This window comes from Jatropha curcas, chromosome 4, assembly GCF_041381405.1.
Source record: "Jatropha curcas cultivar XTBG-Jc1 chromosome 4, XTBG_Jcur_1.0, whole genome shotgun sequence".
Classification (NCBI taxonomy): Eukaryota; Viridiplantae; Streptophyta; class Magnoliopsida; order Malpighiales; family Euphorbiaceae; genus Jatropha; species Jatropha curcas.
Window position 1 is genome coordinate 25940816 of NC_143154.1, and position 16504 is coordinate 25957319.

Sequence of the window (16504 nt, forward strand, 5' to 3'; positions counted from 1 at the left end):
TAAAACATTTGTGTTTTACTTCCTTAGAAATAGCTAAGAAAGTTGTATTTCTCTAATTAAGTACAATAAATTTACAATGTCCCATTACGCTTAAATTTACATAATGGACATTATCATCTTCTGAAATTTACCAGCAATTTGCTTTAGTCGATTTATATACTAAACACATTCAAATTATACTTTCACATCCATTAAGAAAAAAATTATACTTCCACATAAATAATTTATAATTCCCTTGGAAGGGTATCTTATATTTTCCAGAAAATAGGTCATTTTGAACCAAATGAGGCCCAAGTAATATAAAAATATTATGCCTAACCATAACTAATTAAAAGGATTTAATTGAATAACAACCTATTTTCAAATTTAATTTTCCCTATACAATAAAAATCTCAAAAAAAAAAAAAAAAAAAAAAAAAAAAAAAAAAAAAAGAAACAAGGATTGGGGGATAAAAATGTTATTGCCTATGGTGTTGAGGTGGTCACAACTCTGCTTCATGCATTAGGAATAAAATCAAACACGTAGGAGACCACAACAGAGATAATTGGTTAACTATAAAAATTATTGATTTTGCTGTGCTTCTTCCGGACCCCTTGTTTTACCCCTGAGCATCTCTGTGAAATTACCCCGCATGATACGCCTGAATCTCGTATCTTCGGCTGGTGCAGGTGGCTCTGTTTTTGGGGTCTCAGGCTGTGGTGGTTGATGGTCTACAGGTTCTTTCTTGCCCAACAGCCCACCTTCTCCAAAGAAACTTGTGACTGATGATGCGATCCCAAGAGGTGCGCCCATCACCTTACTAATGGCCTCAAAAGTTCCACCTGATCTTTCCTTCATTATTATCTCTAGAGCTTCTTTGTGTGCTGGATCTAATGCATCCGGATCTTTTAACAGGTTATGTATGGCTGGTAGCAGGTATTCCCGCACGCTAGTCGCAGAAAGATCTGCAGCAGGTAAAGATGAGATAATGTGATATTTTATCTGCAATAGAATAAAGAGAAACCTATCTTGGAGCCCGCAAGCTTATCATGTTGTCTATTGAGACCCTGACTTCTATTTCCTCAGTTTTGGGGTTCCAAAATGGTCTTCTCCAACAAATAACATGTAACAATCATGTGCCAATGGTCAATGATTAAAAAACGTGTTGATATTTCTATAAAGTTCATTCATCAAGTACTCGGTCAAAGGGAAATCAAACAAAATAATGGAACTGTTTGGGGTATAAGAGAACAAGATTGTCTTCAAACCTGTAGCATCTAAGGCACGTATTGATTCACAGAAGGCATTAGCTCTCTCACGGCGACGCATGACATCACTTGCAGATGCTGGTGCGGCAGTAAATTGAAAAATCTTGGACAGTAGGTGTGTGTAACGTTAAGGAAACAGTGAAATAACGTATTTAAAACTGGAAGACAAATAAAGTGTTGTGAATGGCTGAAAAACATGGACAAAATTTTCTCAAAATAAATGGTCCTAAAATTAATTATCCAAAACGTTTAGGATATAATCTCTGAGTCTCTCTGTCGTGTGAGGTACTGCTACCAGTAAACCACGGACAACAGCTATGGTAGCCTCATGGGATCCGTCTTCAAGAAAAGCATCCATTTGAACACGTATTTTATCAACAATCTGAAACATGACAAATGTGATGAGTGAAACATACAAACTGCTTCCCCAAGATTGCCAATATCCCTTCAGGAAAGAACATTTATACCATGTCATTTTTGAAATGTTGTGCCACAGCTCCAAATGCATCTATGCTCGCATACTTCACATTCAGGTTTTGATCAGACCCAAGAGTGATTAAGGCAGGCAAAATATGGGTAGAAGCAACTTTTGCATCAATGTATGGCACCTGTGGAATTAATAAAAGTTCAAATTTCAAAATAATGTCAGGTGAAGTTGATATTTCAAAAAAAATAAATAAATAAAACAAATGCTGGAATAGCTTCAAGTGATGATTAAGAGCAATGAGAACTCACTATGACTTTCACCAGAAAGGCAGCATTGATTTTCATATCAACATTGGTACTAACAACCATTTCCCACAAAATACTGAATATCATACTGTGGTGCTGTTCAATAGTACTGCATCATGGAAGAAACTTGATAAACTAGTCACATATAACTTACAGACAATGGTAAACAAAGGCATGTGGTTGTCTACAAACCAAAGAAAGCGGACAGCACCGATAATCTCCACACTGGTTTTTTTTGACTGATTCTCTTTTAGGCTGCCTTCAATTAGCAACCTTCTCAAGTAGCCTGCTAACTGTTCATGCTTGCTGGGAGTACCTAGAACACCTGCCAAAAGGAGTGGCAGAACGCACATTGTAGCAAGCCTCTCAGCCACAGCAGTTTTTGGCCTCAAACCTGTAAGAAAGAAACAACAATTAAAAATAATAATGTGAAAGAAATTCACAAAATGTATGCACTGATACCTTTGATTTTTGAATTAATGGTAGACGGAAAATATGTAAGATCAGCATTATCCCCAACTGCTACCAAGAACACTGGCATCATTATGTGTACCAGATAGAGATCCCCGAAGTGTTTACTTGCAGCCAGCAAAAACTGCAAGCCATTTTCCAAATTAGAAACAACTGATGCACTGTCCTCAATACATGGCAGCAAATTAGATTCTAATGAATTAATCCCAAGCAGACAGATTACCTTTGTCGTTTTGTTTCTTAAATGGTCTTCTTTTTGAGGCAACATGCAGGCCAGCTGTATCAAATCAGGAAAGCAATCAACATGCATCCACTCAAATGCAGGCCAGTCAACATGTCCCCTATTAAGACATTAAAATCTATCAAAAGCAAAATATTTCCACCGCCAAGATTTCAGGATTGACAAAAATACTTAAGTTTTTCTCCACCAGCAGACAGAGCAAAAAATGAAACAGACATCTAGAGCTTACTTTGAATATAATTCAAGTAATGACAGAGAGAAGAATCCATCCTTTGACTCTGGTACTGAAGAAAACGGACAAGTCTCAATTGCCTTTTGGTGCACAAAGGGAAGCAATTCCATCAGTATTCTCAAAAAGACATCAATATTCCAGCGCTCTCGTTCCCCTAGAACACGTAAATGTGACTCCACTGAGCCTTCAACCCCGGAAAGAGGTGGACAGCGCTGAAGACGGTCGAGGGATACAATCATTATAAACCAAGTACTGAGTAAAAGCAAGAAATAAACTATGAGAAAGAAGTATACCTGAGCAGAGCTCAAGATGTTGGAAAGCAAAGTTCTTAAAATGTGTTCCAATTTGTTTCCCCATTTTATTACTGCAGGAAGTAGCTCTTTAAGTGCAGTTTCCACCACCACTCCAGAGGGATCACGGACCAATTGGAACATCATCTCCTCAACCTATCACAAATAGATTTAAGCATTGTAGGAAACTTAAATGTGTCAAAGAAATTTAATTTTCATATACATATTACAGAAAAATATCTTTTTTTCTCTCTCTTATTTTCTCATTTTCATCTAACTTAACATTTTATTGCTAATGGAAAAAGCTCCATTCCTAGACCAATGTGCCATCAACCTGTTCTAGACCTCTCATAGTAGCCAACCATCAAATCAAAATTCCTTTCCATGATTGCCTCAAAGCATATTTAGTGAGGCTGACCTTGAAATATTTGTCCACATTCGGGAAGAGTGGGAGCAGCAAAGCCAGATTACTCGCAGCAGCCTCTCGAACAACAGTTGCAGAATCTTCTATCAGTTGTTGCATAATGGATAAAATTAGAGAATCACGGATCTCAGGCAGAACAAACTCTGCAAGCTCTCCACAAGATTGAGCAACAAGCAGTCTACGCTCTTCATATGTGTGATTTATCTGCAGTCCATGAAACCAGACAAATGAAACAGAACATTCAGAAGATGAAAGAGAAAGCAAGAAAAAAAGAACTAAAAATGAGCCAGATGGGAAACCCCAAAAAAATCATTACTGAAACTCACTTGTTCCCAACACTGGGGAAGCAATTCTGTTTCTGTCCGCATTTCTCCTACATTTTTCGCTAGGGTAACACAGGCCTGAAATAGAGGTCAGAAGTCAGATCCAAATTGTATAGCTGTGCCACAATATAATTGAGATATCAAGGAATTCATTGTATGATCAAAACCGATGACCTACATCCATAATGATTCTTCTCTGCTGCTCATCCGGACGTTTTATCAAATTAAACAATAAGTGGGTCAAGGAATCTCGAGTAGTACTATCTGGATGACGCTCAATTGCACACATCATTAGGGGAAGAAGCTCCTGTGCACAAAAATGTGGAATACAGTATAAGAAGACTCATTATAGATATTGGATAGAATATAATAAATTAGAGAAATGCAAACCTCCCGGTGATTGATCAAAACATAAGGAACAATTTTGGGCAATGCATCTGCAAGTATCTGAATTGTTTCTAAACCCTGCAAAGCAACATCATATGTCCTGTTATGCAACGAAATTCCAACCAACAGGAAAAGGGAAGCATAACAAGAAAGACCTAAGAAAATATACTACAAAGGTATTCCTATCAATAATATCGTTCACAAATTTAATCAGAAACCAAGACTCTTAATACCAAGAGAGAATCCAGAGAAGGATAAGGAAAGAACAGAATTTGCTAGAGAAAGACGATGAACTTGCCGTGTTTTCAGCAGTAGCCTCAACACTTAAGTTGTCCAATTTCATGTCTATTCCACCATCTTCTGATGGTCGTTCACCATTTTCTTTGGAGCTTCTTTGACTGCTTTCAATATTAATATCTCCATTTGAATGATTTCTCACCAAATCTGACAAAATTCCCTCAGGGTTACCAGTGTTGCTAGTCACTGGTGATGGAACATCTTCATTGCCTAACACTCCAACCACATTGCGTGGATGAGAAATTATAGTTTTATCTTCATGTATCTCAACAACTTTATCTTCTGTCTGCATAGACTCTTCCTCATAATTGATGGGATTTAAAGATTCGGGAGGTTTTGTGCTTTTTGCCTTCAAGCTTTCTATTTCCATCTGCAATGCTGTTATTTCTTCCTTGTACTTCTCCAAGGACTGGGATTGAATAGAATCAACATCACTAGCAATCATGCTCCGTCCAGAGCGATATCCTTCTAGGTGCATTTTCAGTGAAGTGATTTCAATTCTGCAATCATTAAGTTCCTTTCGCTGGAGCTCCCAAGATTGCTTCAACTCTTGCATCTAAAATTGAAAAACATATATTTAGATATAGTCAATATTGTGCTCATTACGAGAGAACTAATGCAGCAGCATAAAGATGCAGTGCAGTAAGAGAGAATTACCTGGTTATCCCTCTCCTTGAGATCTTTTTGAAGGGCTTCTAAAGTTTTATCAACAAAATCTTTGTTTTTGAGTAATTTCTCTTTTTCACGATTCAGCTTGTCACAGACCTTTTTCAATGACTCATTTTCTCTGAGCATGGCAATTTTCTCCTGCAAAATAGAAAACGAGTTTACATTTCAGCACAGAACCCACCTCCACTCCACATCAAATGTTAATACATATTTGTTAATAATGATTGTGCAAAATCTAAATTTGTACCACTCAAATGCAAGTATTAACATAGAAAAATTTGAAGGTTGTTACATGATCAACAAATACAAGGATGGAATAGTACACTTCAAAACAACCGTGGATATTAGACTTCAGATAATGTTATCGGTACTGAGTTTAATAATCTAGCAATGACGAATTTTCTTTTTCTTTTTTTGCTTTAAACAGAAACTTTGGATAACAATCAAGGAAGGAATCAGCCTAACCATAAATAACTTTAGAACATGATTTGTGTACTATATGTTAATAACATAATATAACCTAATAAAATTGCAATTAGAAATAGTCTAGCTAAGTGGATAATGTGTGATCATATTTGGCCTGCACTTAAAATAAGAAATGTAAGCCACAAAAAAATGGTACTTTCTTGTAGTCAAAGCCTGATGGAGAATTGTGGAGGACATTGACTTTTAAATACACATTTGAAAAGTCTAGCATGGCTATACATATATGTAGCAAGTTGTTAAACCAGCATATGTTTCATGAAATACCTCAGCAGCCTGTGAAGTGGAAGAAAGGTATTGATAGTAATAATGTCGCAAGGCATCTGGCACATATGCGGGCGTATTCTGCCAAACATCTAAATTCTGATCTATAACCTGAAGTGAAAGAATTGTAGAGCAATCAAAATGAATGCAAATATTCTCAACAGATACAAAAGCAAATAGTACTTGACCAATGGGCACATGTACAGATTCAACACACCCACTCGAGTCTTGACCTACATTTTCACGCCAAATGAGAGCCACAAACATGTTTATGCAAAACAAAATTTTAAGAAATATCTGTCTGATGTTGCCTCCAATAGCAATAAGTAAATGAAAATCCATAGTCTCTGCAATATGAATTTTCAACAGCATCCTTTTTCTATTTTAAAATCCACATATAAAAACTGTCTTTAACCAGATATGAAATTTTCAAACAGACTACTAATATGTATGGACTTGTCACTTGTGTTAATCAAAAGTAAAAGTTGAAGGACCGTGCTATCCAAATAAAGCTCAATAAAGCAACTTTTTTACCCTTGCACTGCCATCCAGCTTGAGTCCCAGCATATATAAGCATAAGTTATATCCTACTACTAATATACACAAAGATTCATGTACTTGTCACAACTTTGCAACTCTAAAATCTTTATAGTTTCGCATGTATTTTTATCATCTTTTGTCTACTTTTGGATAAGCAAACAAGTGGTTTCGGTTTTCAGCTAAATGAGAGATACAACAGACAACAAAGTGCAGAAAATGCTGTAGGAAATGCATGCATACATCTTTACAAGATAGGACCTCCCTATTTTCTGTCAGAACAAAAGATCTTCATATGAAAATAAAACCATGGAAGGCAATAATAACAAACAAAACAAAATAATTTGCATCAAAAGGTTTACATACTTCTTCATAGAATGTCATAGCAGTAAGCCGATATCCAGCTATAAGTAAATATTCCTTCACGGCGCAGTTAAGATCCCTACGCTCATTATCCTTCAAAGGGCCCACGTTAGAGAAGGAAGCGTCCTTCTTTTGCCGTAGAATCTCTGGTCCAGTGCTTTCAGAATCATCTGATTTTGAATCTAGAAATGCATCCAAGATAAAAGTTCACAAAAAATTAGAGAACAATATTATCTAGCCAATGAAATAATACGATTTATACAGCAAATCCAAAGATTTTTGGCTATTTACATTTAAAATAATGCTTGTAGACAAAAATAATCATAATTAATAAATTGAACAAATTGGAGAATGTGTTGAAACAATTATACTATTGTTTGAGCTATAAATACTGAAATGGGCACAAGTAGTTGGAAGAAAACACAGAAATCCAAATATCTTACTTAGAAATGGATCTCCTTTCATATCCAAATCAAACACAGCCATAGTTCAGAAGTATCAGAGATCCAGCTCAGAAGCTTATGCAAATTGGCCTAGCATATACTCATGATATAAAACACATACTAAAGTGCCAGTCCCTAAAAATCGAATAAGATTGCACATACACTCCAGAAGTCATTCTCAACTAATGACATGAATGCCTTACAAGTGACTGCAGTTTAATTGTGGACAGTAATGTGGCATGGTGTCAATCCTTTTGCTAAAGAGAGAGAAGCAGAGAAGTGAATTCGGCCTAGTATTTACCTAAAAAAATCATAAAAAGTATACCTATTTAATTTTGGTAGCAGTCTCCACTGTATACAAGTTACATTGATCAGAGAGCTGTAAATAATTCATGGTTTCAAAGGTGACCCTTTCAAATTCTACATAACAAACTATATAATTTTTTATATTGAATAGAAAACATAAAAAAGAGTCATACAAGATTCTTATGAGTTATAACTATCAAAGGAGAAATGAAATTTACCACTCAATTCCAGCTGTGTAAAATCTTTTTTCTTCTGTAGTTCAGTCTTCAACTTTGTAATGTCCTCTTGTGCCAAACGTAGCTCATATTCACTAAGTGCCAATTTCTCTTCTAATGCCTGTTTCTCTTCTAGTAAATTCTGAGGGTCTGCAACTGCTTTTCAAGAATAAAGGGGCAGAAAAGAGCATCGCTTACATTCTGTATTCAAGATAAAGCATAAAAATGCAGTTACATATCAAGTAGTAATTCAGGCCCATCTATATGCAAGTATCTACACAATTGTACATGCATAAAGAATTTATGCTAAAGTGCAATAAGTTTTCACTAATAATTAAACCATTAACAAAAAAGGGCAAGAAGAGGAAGAATAACTGTTCATTAATGATTACAGTTACAACTATGATACATAAATCAAGGGAAACCAGTGATGCGAATTAAAATCATACAGTGTGTATAAAACACATCTATAGCTACAATCCATAATTGATCATTTGCAGAAAGTGAAGCATAAGGCTCCTTTTTTTTTTCTCTGGAATGAGAAACAAATTTTGCAAGAATATCCACTCACTATTCCAAACCTCGATTTTCCATAAACAAGAATGGATTCGTTTTTCAGTCAAGTGCAGCTCAACCTTAGTCTATCCTACTTGGTCGCATTGTAAACCTGCTACGCACCCTTGCTAATCCTATCTCATAAGAACAAACAATCTAATTTGTTTTGCTCTAGCACCAGCAGTAACTACAGCATGGCTTTGCTTTTCAGCATCATTTCAACATCCACAGAAATACTAAAACCATGCTAAAATGTGCATCCTTCCAGCATCTAAGGTGTCTATAGTTGATGAACCATTCCTCCATTTTTGGATTTGTGCATTCCAAAGGATGCCAAATTCTGTATAACAAAGAATCTTCCTGTATTTCTCTATGACGTAACACTTTCAAACATTTCACCTGGACAAACTACACATACATTTTGATTCTTCCTACAACTAATTACTACTATTGGTAGATTTATATAGTGAATGTAATACAAACCTGTATATTATTCCCCATCAGCTCTTTAAACATATTTTATTCTATGTCATATCCTAACTGTAAACTGTAATCCCCATTTAACACAAAAAAGTATATGTAAACCCTCCATCAAATATTCTTAAAGGTATGACAATAAAATCACACCCTAAAGCTAAGAAGGAAATAAAATAACAGAATTAATGTCTTCCACTTTGTAACCTTTGTGGTCTCAGCATTCTTTGTCTGCATTCAATAACCCTTTGTCTGTGCTTTCAAGTCATGTGCCTAACCATTCCTAAGAATGTAATGCTTAACAAAATGGTGCCAAATTTCCGAAAAATCACTATTGACCACATTAAAAACTTATCGTTGAATTGCTGCAATGCTATTGAATGTCAAACCGTCTGTAAATATCTAACTTTCATTCCAGTGCCAGTGACTATTAATTGAATCTTCTCATGCTGCAAGCAAATTGAAATAACTTCTGCTTCAATGCATAAAGCTATCACTTCCTCAAATGAACTGGATTCCTTGCTTCATCCACAAATAAAAAAATTCTATCCTACACTCAAAAACTCTCTTTCAATTAAAACACTTAACAATAAGCTCCACATGAGTATCACTTCAATTGAATTCCATATCACAAAGAAATGTCAAACAAGCACCAAACAGCATCACAATCACCAAAATAATAGCTAAACAAGAAAAACCAAGCCAGGACATGTAAGCTAACAGTGTAGGTAATTCAAACGACTAAAAGAAAATTGAGGTGGAAAAAAAGAAAACCTCGAAGATTATTGAAGCGAGAGATCTGATCGGGAGGGAAGTGAGAAGGATCGGCGAAGAACTCCTTAAGGCGAATGGCGTGGTCGTCTCTGCCATCGTCGAGGAGCTCATGAAGCAATTCAAATGCCGTTAACAGGTAGTTCTCTTCTAGCAAGAAATTTACCACGCAATTGCACAGAGACGATCTCTCTACATTCATTTTTATCTCTTTCACTCTCAGCTTAGCATCTGATCTCTCTGTGTATTAACTTTGATGACACTTGCAGGTTTTTTTCCTTGTTCCGGCTGTTGGATTTGGATCTGTCGTGATTTAAAGAGCTTCATGACTCATTTTAATTCTTATATGGAATGGGAATACGATGCTTCGCGGTGGTGTCGGCTTTCGTGAAACTCCGGGTTTAAAAGTCCTGGGATTTTTATGAGTTTTAGATTCGACCGATCGAACGGATAATTTTCCATTTTTGACTTTGACGGTGGGTCCACACGAGTTTGTTGCCACCGTCACGAAAGTCAATAGTAGGTTCCTCGATTATTTTAATGCTTTTTTATTTAACCGGTACGGTCACGTGCAACTGTTGACGTGGCAAATTTTAGGCTTTTTCTTTTTTTTACCCCTCCATGTAAGTATAGCCACGGTTCTCTTTTGAAATGAAAGTAAATTGAAATTGAATCAGTTGAAACCCGGATTAAATCGAACTCAATAATTTCGGTTTTCAACTATAACTAAAAACCGTACATTTATGGTTTGGATTCTTATTTTTTAAAATTAAAATCGATTGTTTTATTTAAATTAATGATTTGGGTTTACTCTTAATTTATTATTTATTTTATTATAATTTTTTAATAAATTTTAAAATTTTTATTGAATTGGTTTAATTTTTTCAACAATACTATTTATTTGTATTATTTATTCAAACTACAAAACTAAAAATTAAAAAATTCTAATCTTAGTTTGATACAAGAATGAAACCAAAATCAACTATTTCAAATTCGTCTTATTTACAACCTAAAAACAGCTCGATTATTCCACTCTTCTTATAATATGGTTTTGAAACCATAGTCATAGTTATTCCCATATAAAACTATGTAAGAAGGTTAGCCATAAACTTTGCTAGTGGTTGGAATTTTATTATAAATCCAGCTTTATACTTTTAGCGACTCTAAACCTATCGATTTATTTCAACGACATCCTAATTAAAATATAACTGTGTTCTAAAATAAAAATATCTTAAACTTATTGATATATTCCCTCTCTTTCTGCATATTTGTCTTTTTTGCTATGAATAGATTAAAAAAATTGATTAATACTCTAAATTTTATAAAAATAGATAACAAAAATATTCTTGGAGGTTAATTATTTTCATTCAATTTTCACTATGTGATTTAGTTTTCCAAGAACTTTCATCAATATCTAATTCGTTAAAATTTTATTGGGAGCACATAACACCTTATTTAGGGTGAAATTATAATTATTATGAGTAGATAATTTAAGAAAAATAAAAAAGAATATATATTCAGAAAACAGAGAGAGTATTATTTATACAGATTATTAAAATTAAAGTTTTGATTAAAATAATATAAAAAGGTATTATGATTGAATTTATTTACAAATAAGTTTGAATTAATTTAAATCAAACTCAATTGAGTACAAATTCATCAGTACTCTAAACCCAATATGTAGCAAAAAAACACCAAAATCAAACTATATTCATGTAATAATGAAATCAACAAAAGAAGCATCACTAACTAATGGTTACTAGATTTCCTTGAGGATAATATTAATGAATATGATGATTTCTCTATCTCTAGTGGTGGTTGCCATTTAGTTTTCCAAAGAAGAAAGAGATAATAAGATGAAGAAGAAGGAGGTCACATAAATTAATTCTCTCTAACAATGGGACTACCTCCATTTTTTTTTATATAGCAACAATTAACTTTTCACTAAAATTAACAAACTAGCTTAATCAATTTTCTTTTTAACCTTTTTTTCTTAATATACCCTTAATAACTCTTTTATTACGCTTCTAATATAAACGTATGTCTTAGATTACATTTCAATCTTAAATAAGACTTTGAATGCTTTGTTGGAATGAGAGAATACAAATGGTTGAAAAAAATGAAGTTTATGCTCTGACATGTTTGGTCATTGTTTGGGAAAGTTGAGAAAATATGAAAAATTGTGTTTATTTAACATTCTAACTGTCTTTAGTTATTAAAAACGCACTTTAAATATCGCGCATATTTTAAATATTTAGGTGAAGCCCGTTAGAATTTCTTTCAATGTGATCAACCTAAAAATTCTGTGACATTGTCACGACCCGTTTCCGTGGGCCGGACCGACACTAGAGCCCAGATAAGCTTAAAGCCCTCAAGGCCCGTAGTAAACCTACATTATCCAATCTGTCTACCTATCTTTCCCAATTCATCAAAACAGTAAGCCTCTATACAAACATCGGGCCCAATCTCAATTAACACATAATATATAATCAGGGCCTATTCAGAATAAATTATAATCACATTATGGGCTTACTGGTTCACTTGCAGCTAATTACATAATATTTAATTTATAGTGTAGTGCTAACAATAAGTCCAACATTAATACACAACCCTATAAATGCGGAGTTCAATAATAATCTGATAATCGAATAATTTATACATCCAAAATTAAATAACAGAAATATAAAGTTTGCATTTATAACTTTGCGGAGAAGATTGCAGAGCTTCAGTCGAATCAGCTGCTTCCTAGTACCTGGGAGGTTTGCTGGGGGGAGTGAGTTTTGCAACTCAGTGAATAATAATAAATAATACACATCACAAACAGTCACACAAATGCACCCTAGAATACTAGATGTACACACAGCAGTCAATCATATGGCATCATATTAGCGCCCACAAACAATATCACCTTCAAATAATCACATCACGTGGAAATTAGTCAGTGGAGTCACCTAAACCCTCGACGAGCCGTCCTCTCAAGCAGCCCATTCTCTCAAACATGTGCACCCGAGGAGCCAATCCCCCATATCTGGCCGACCGGTCTAATCCTCACTTGATCAGTCTTCTCAATATTTTATTTTACGTTCTCTCTTTTCTTTCCCATATCATCAACAACATTTCAGCAGTTCATCAGGTGCACACTGGGGCGCCGATCTCCCATTTACCTGGCCGACGATCCAATTTCATAATTTCATCAGGATTCATATTTATCGACCGTCCTCATAAAACCCATGGTAACCCACTTCATCCCAATTCCACACAAACAAAGCACAATATATACACAGCACAATTAATCAAACAAGTCATTCAACGTAATACACCAATTTCATCCCAATGCACAATTATATTTATGTATGAGAAAATACTTATAATATATTGTAAATATGCAAATATATAAAAATATAATGTTATGCAAATGCAGGGTCGATATGGATTATTTATTATTACTCACAGTGGTGGAGAACGAATCCCTAGCTTTGATTCTGTCCAAGAGAAGCACTAGATGAACCTGGGCGATCTAAGCAAAGTAAGAATGACACAAAAAAAAAATTCTATCAAACAAAATATTTCTTTACCACTCTAAGAATTTTATTTTTATATTCTAACTTTTTCTACGTAATTTAATTTCGATATTTAATTTTGTTTCTGTAATAAATTTTTAATTTTCTACCGAACTCTATTTTATTTATTTTCTTCTAAAATTTATTTTATTTTCTACCGAAATTTCGGCAGCATCTCCCCTAAAAATTGAACTATCCACCTACTAAAATATCAACAATTTATCTAATAACTCCAAACCACACGGCCCATCCATCATCAGACAATCAATCAATTCAATTTTTCCATCCTCCACCCGAATAACAATATTAACATTACCTTTAATTCTCAATTCCTCATTTCATTCCATTCATAATATTATTATCAGAATTCCTCAATAAATTAATCAAAGGATTTTAATTAAATCAACACTTATATTATAAATTTTCGTCAAAAAAACACTTATATTATAAATCAATGCTGAAAATTAAATTAACTTAATTTAACTACTCACAATTACTAATTTAAATTAACTAAATTAATTAACTACAATAATAAAATTAATTTAAGTAACTAAAATTATTAACATTAATTTTGTTACCCCCAAAATATATTTTTTGCTAGATCGGGAGTTTTTACGCGTGCCGGATCGAAGGGCGGTAACTGCCAGTGGCCGGATCCAACTGACAGTGGCGGAGAGAGGCAAAGACAGTGGCGATCGGCGGCGGTGGCACACGATCTGGCGGAGGAGCGGCTGGCAGCGAGGCTTGAAGTTGGTGCTGCTATTGTAGGCGCGACAGGCCTGGCAGAGGGCTGACTGTGGCACGCGGAGGAGCTGCAGGACGTGCTGGCGCGCGATGGAGGCGGTGCGACTGCAACTGGCACGCGGTGGTGATCGACTGACGTTGCTGGAGTTGCTGGCAGTGACGCACAGTTGCAGGGAAGAAGAAAGGGAAAGAAAGAAAGAAAAAGGAAAGAAAGAAAGAAGAAGAAGAAGAAGAAGAAGAAGAAGAAGAAGAGAGGAGAGGAGGTCGCGCTGTGGTGGCAGTAACGGTGGTGGACTGGAGGTGGCGCAGAAAATGGTGAGGGGAGGGTGAAGTTTGCGCTGGATATAGAGGGGAGAGGCTTCTAGAAGTGGTTTGGGCTGATTCGGTTCGATTTCGGTTCGATTCGGCCCAAATCTTGGTTTTTGTTTATTTTTTTATTTTTAATTGGTTTTCGATTCGGTTTATCACTGTACAAATTATTAATTCAGGTTTAAATATTTAAATACACTTTTCACGCTGTCAGTTTATTAAATTTAAATGAAAAATCTTTGAAAATAAAAATTCAGGTTATTTCAGTCTTCCCCCTTATAAAAATTCGTCCTTGAATTTTAAAAGTAACAAGTAACTAGAAAACAATGGTGGTTGTGCTTCTCACATAATGCTGCAACTGATAAAAAGTATTACATTCATATTCAGTAGAATATTTGTTCTTCTGAGCAGCTAGAAGGATGAATCAAGAAGATGAGACAAATATTTTTGAGTTCGTTAGTCAGACCAAGGGAACTAATTGTTATTAAATGTATGAAGACAAACCAATGGGAAGAAAATTTAATTCATAGGGAGGGTAGGATGATTATGAGATGAATCTAGCCCCAAAGTTACCTACCTTATTACCATAGTTAATTTAAACTTGAGTTGTACTATATCTACAAGTCGTCAAGTCAAGTCAAATATTCATAACCTAAAACACAGATTCGACACTAATATTCACCTTTACACGTAAGAATTTTAATCACTTATAACCTCTGCTCAAGCAAGGGTTATTAATCTCATTAGCTCTATATCATGTGTCCTTACATTGATGTATCGTCATTTATTCTCTCACTAGCTATCATAGGCAAAGATCATCACTCCATAAGAAACTCATACACAAACCAAGTATTTAATCTTACTGTTATAAGAATCCACATATGCAATCAAATTTACTACTATCTCGATTTGGACTCCTTATTTTAAAATTTAAAACCTACATGCTGACTCATCCATTTTCCATCAATTCCAATTCCATATATTTGCCCTCATAATCATTGAAGTTGTTCATAATTAAATAAGATGATTGCTGCCAATTCAAGAAGGTTTTCAATTATTATCAAATTCTGCCATTAAGTGCTATTTGAATCATTTCCAATTAAAGAGAACAAATTCTTACCACTACTACAAGCTTATTTCTAATAGAATTATGACATTTCTCTACCCAATCTCCTCACATATTTATTAACTTAACCATTTTCCAACAAAAGATATATAATCTCTCCTCAAACCCTAATAATGAGAATTCTCATAAAAACATATAATACATCGACTATATAGAGAGAATTTAAATTCACAATCAAGTTCCTATTTTAGTTATTAACTTCTCTATTCCTCTTTCCAATTTGTCATATCCAACCATTTCTTAACTAATTATGACAAGAACTTATGCAACTAGTCGAGTTAGCTGTTACCTTGCCAGATACTTTTTAATTTATTTTTCTAAAATTTACAAACGCCACTCTTTTATACTCAATTTCATAAGGAAATCCAGCCTACATTATTATTCTTATTATTATTATTATTTATTTTTTTTTTTACAAGCTTAATCAAGATGTAAATTTCTCCAAACCATAATTTATATTCAATTTATCTACTCCTTCTATCTTTAATCAATCTTTAGGCCCAAGTTTACGTATCTAGAAATCGAGAATCCTAAACAAGTAATGCCTTTTTACTCTAGCTCAATAAGAGATTAAAGAAACTAAACCCATAATCCAACTCCTGATTGAACTATGTCCTTTGTTTTATGTTTATTCTTAATCCCATGAGTGCCTATGAATATTCAGATAATAATATCGTTAGGTTATTCCTTTTCTCCAAATCTATCACCTCCAAGATTTGAACAATTTATACCTAATACGATTTAAGAATATCCTCAACCTTAATTATGTTCTCTCTACATTCTTTACCCCAAACAAGATAACACCTCATTGAATCCTTCAACATCAAAGTTACAATGTACCAGTTCTCGAATGGACCTAACTAACTAAATATCCCCTTAAACCATAAGATAGGTCGCAAACTGCCATTTATAACACAATTTTATTCATTCAATCATAATTTCTCTCAATTACTAAGAAATTCGGAATAGCTTTACATTGACTCCACATTATGCATTAATATTTTTTTTTTTCACCCTAATTGGTACCTCAATCAACCCAT

General features: G+C 34.4%; 1 protein-coding gene across 1 annotated transcript; it reads right to left on the bottom strand.

Moving 5' to 3' along the window:
• Positions 1–191: 191 nt before the first annotated feature.
• Positions 192–10062, bottom strand: LOC105638751 (HEAT repeat-containing protein). The gene is made up of 20 exons (XM_089720342.1): positions 9729–10062; positions 7929–8081; positions 6965–7143; positions 6065–6172; positions 5303–5452; positions 4647–5201; positions 4352–4426; positions 4140–4268; positions 3965–4039; positions 3633–3842; positions 3218–3370; positions 2922–3136; positions 2675–2792; positions 2443–2575; positions 2173–2374; positions 1984–2089; positions 1716–1856; positions 1506–1630; positions 1249–1364; positions 192–945 (listed from the first exon to the last, which is right to left on the bottom strand). The coding sequence occupies exons 1-20, from the start codon at positions 9925–9927 to the stop codon at positions 563–565; spliced, it is 3525 nt and encodes a 1174-aa protein (XP_089576468.1). The 5' UTR covers positions 9928–10062; the 3' UTR covers positions 192–562.
• Positions 10063–16504: the final 6442 nt, after the last annotated feature.

Bases quoted from the DNA above. Each gene is read 5' to 3' on its own strand.
- LOC105638751 (XM_089720342.1), bottom strand. From the start codon at position 9,927: ATGAATGTAGAGAGATCGTCTCTGTGCAATTGCGTGGTAAATTTCTTG. The intron at 8,082-9,728 runs GTTTTCTTTTTT...CTTGAAAAGCAG, and splicing joins TCGCTTCAATAATCTTCGAG to TTGCAGACCCTCAGAATTTA. The intron at 5,453-6,064 runs GTATTTCATGAA...TCTATTTTGCAG, and splicing joins CCACTTCACAGGCTGCTGAG to GAGAAAATTGCCATGCTCAG.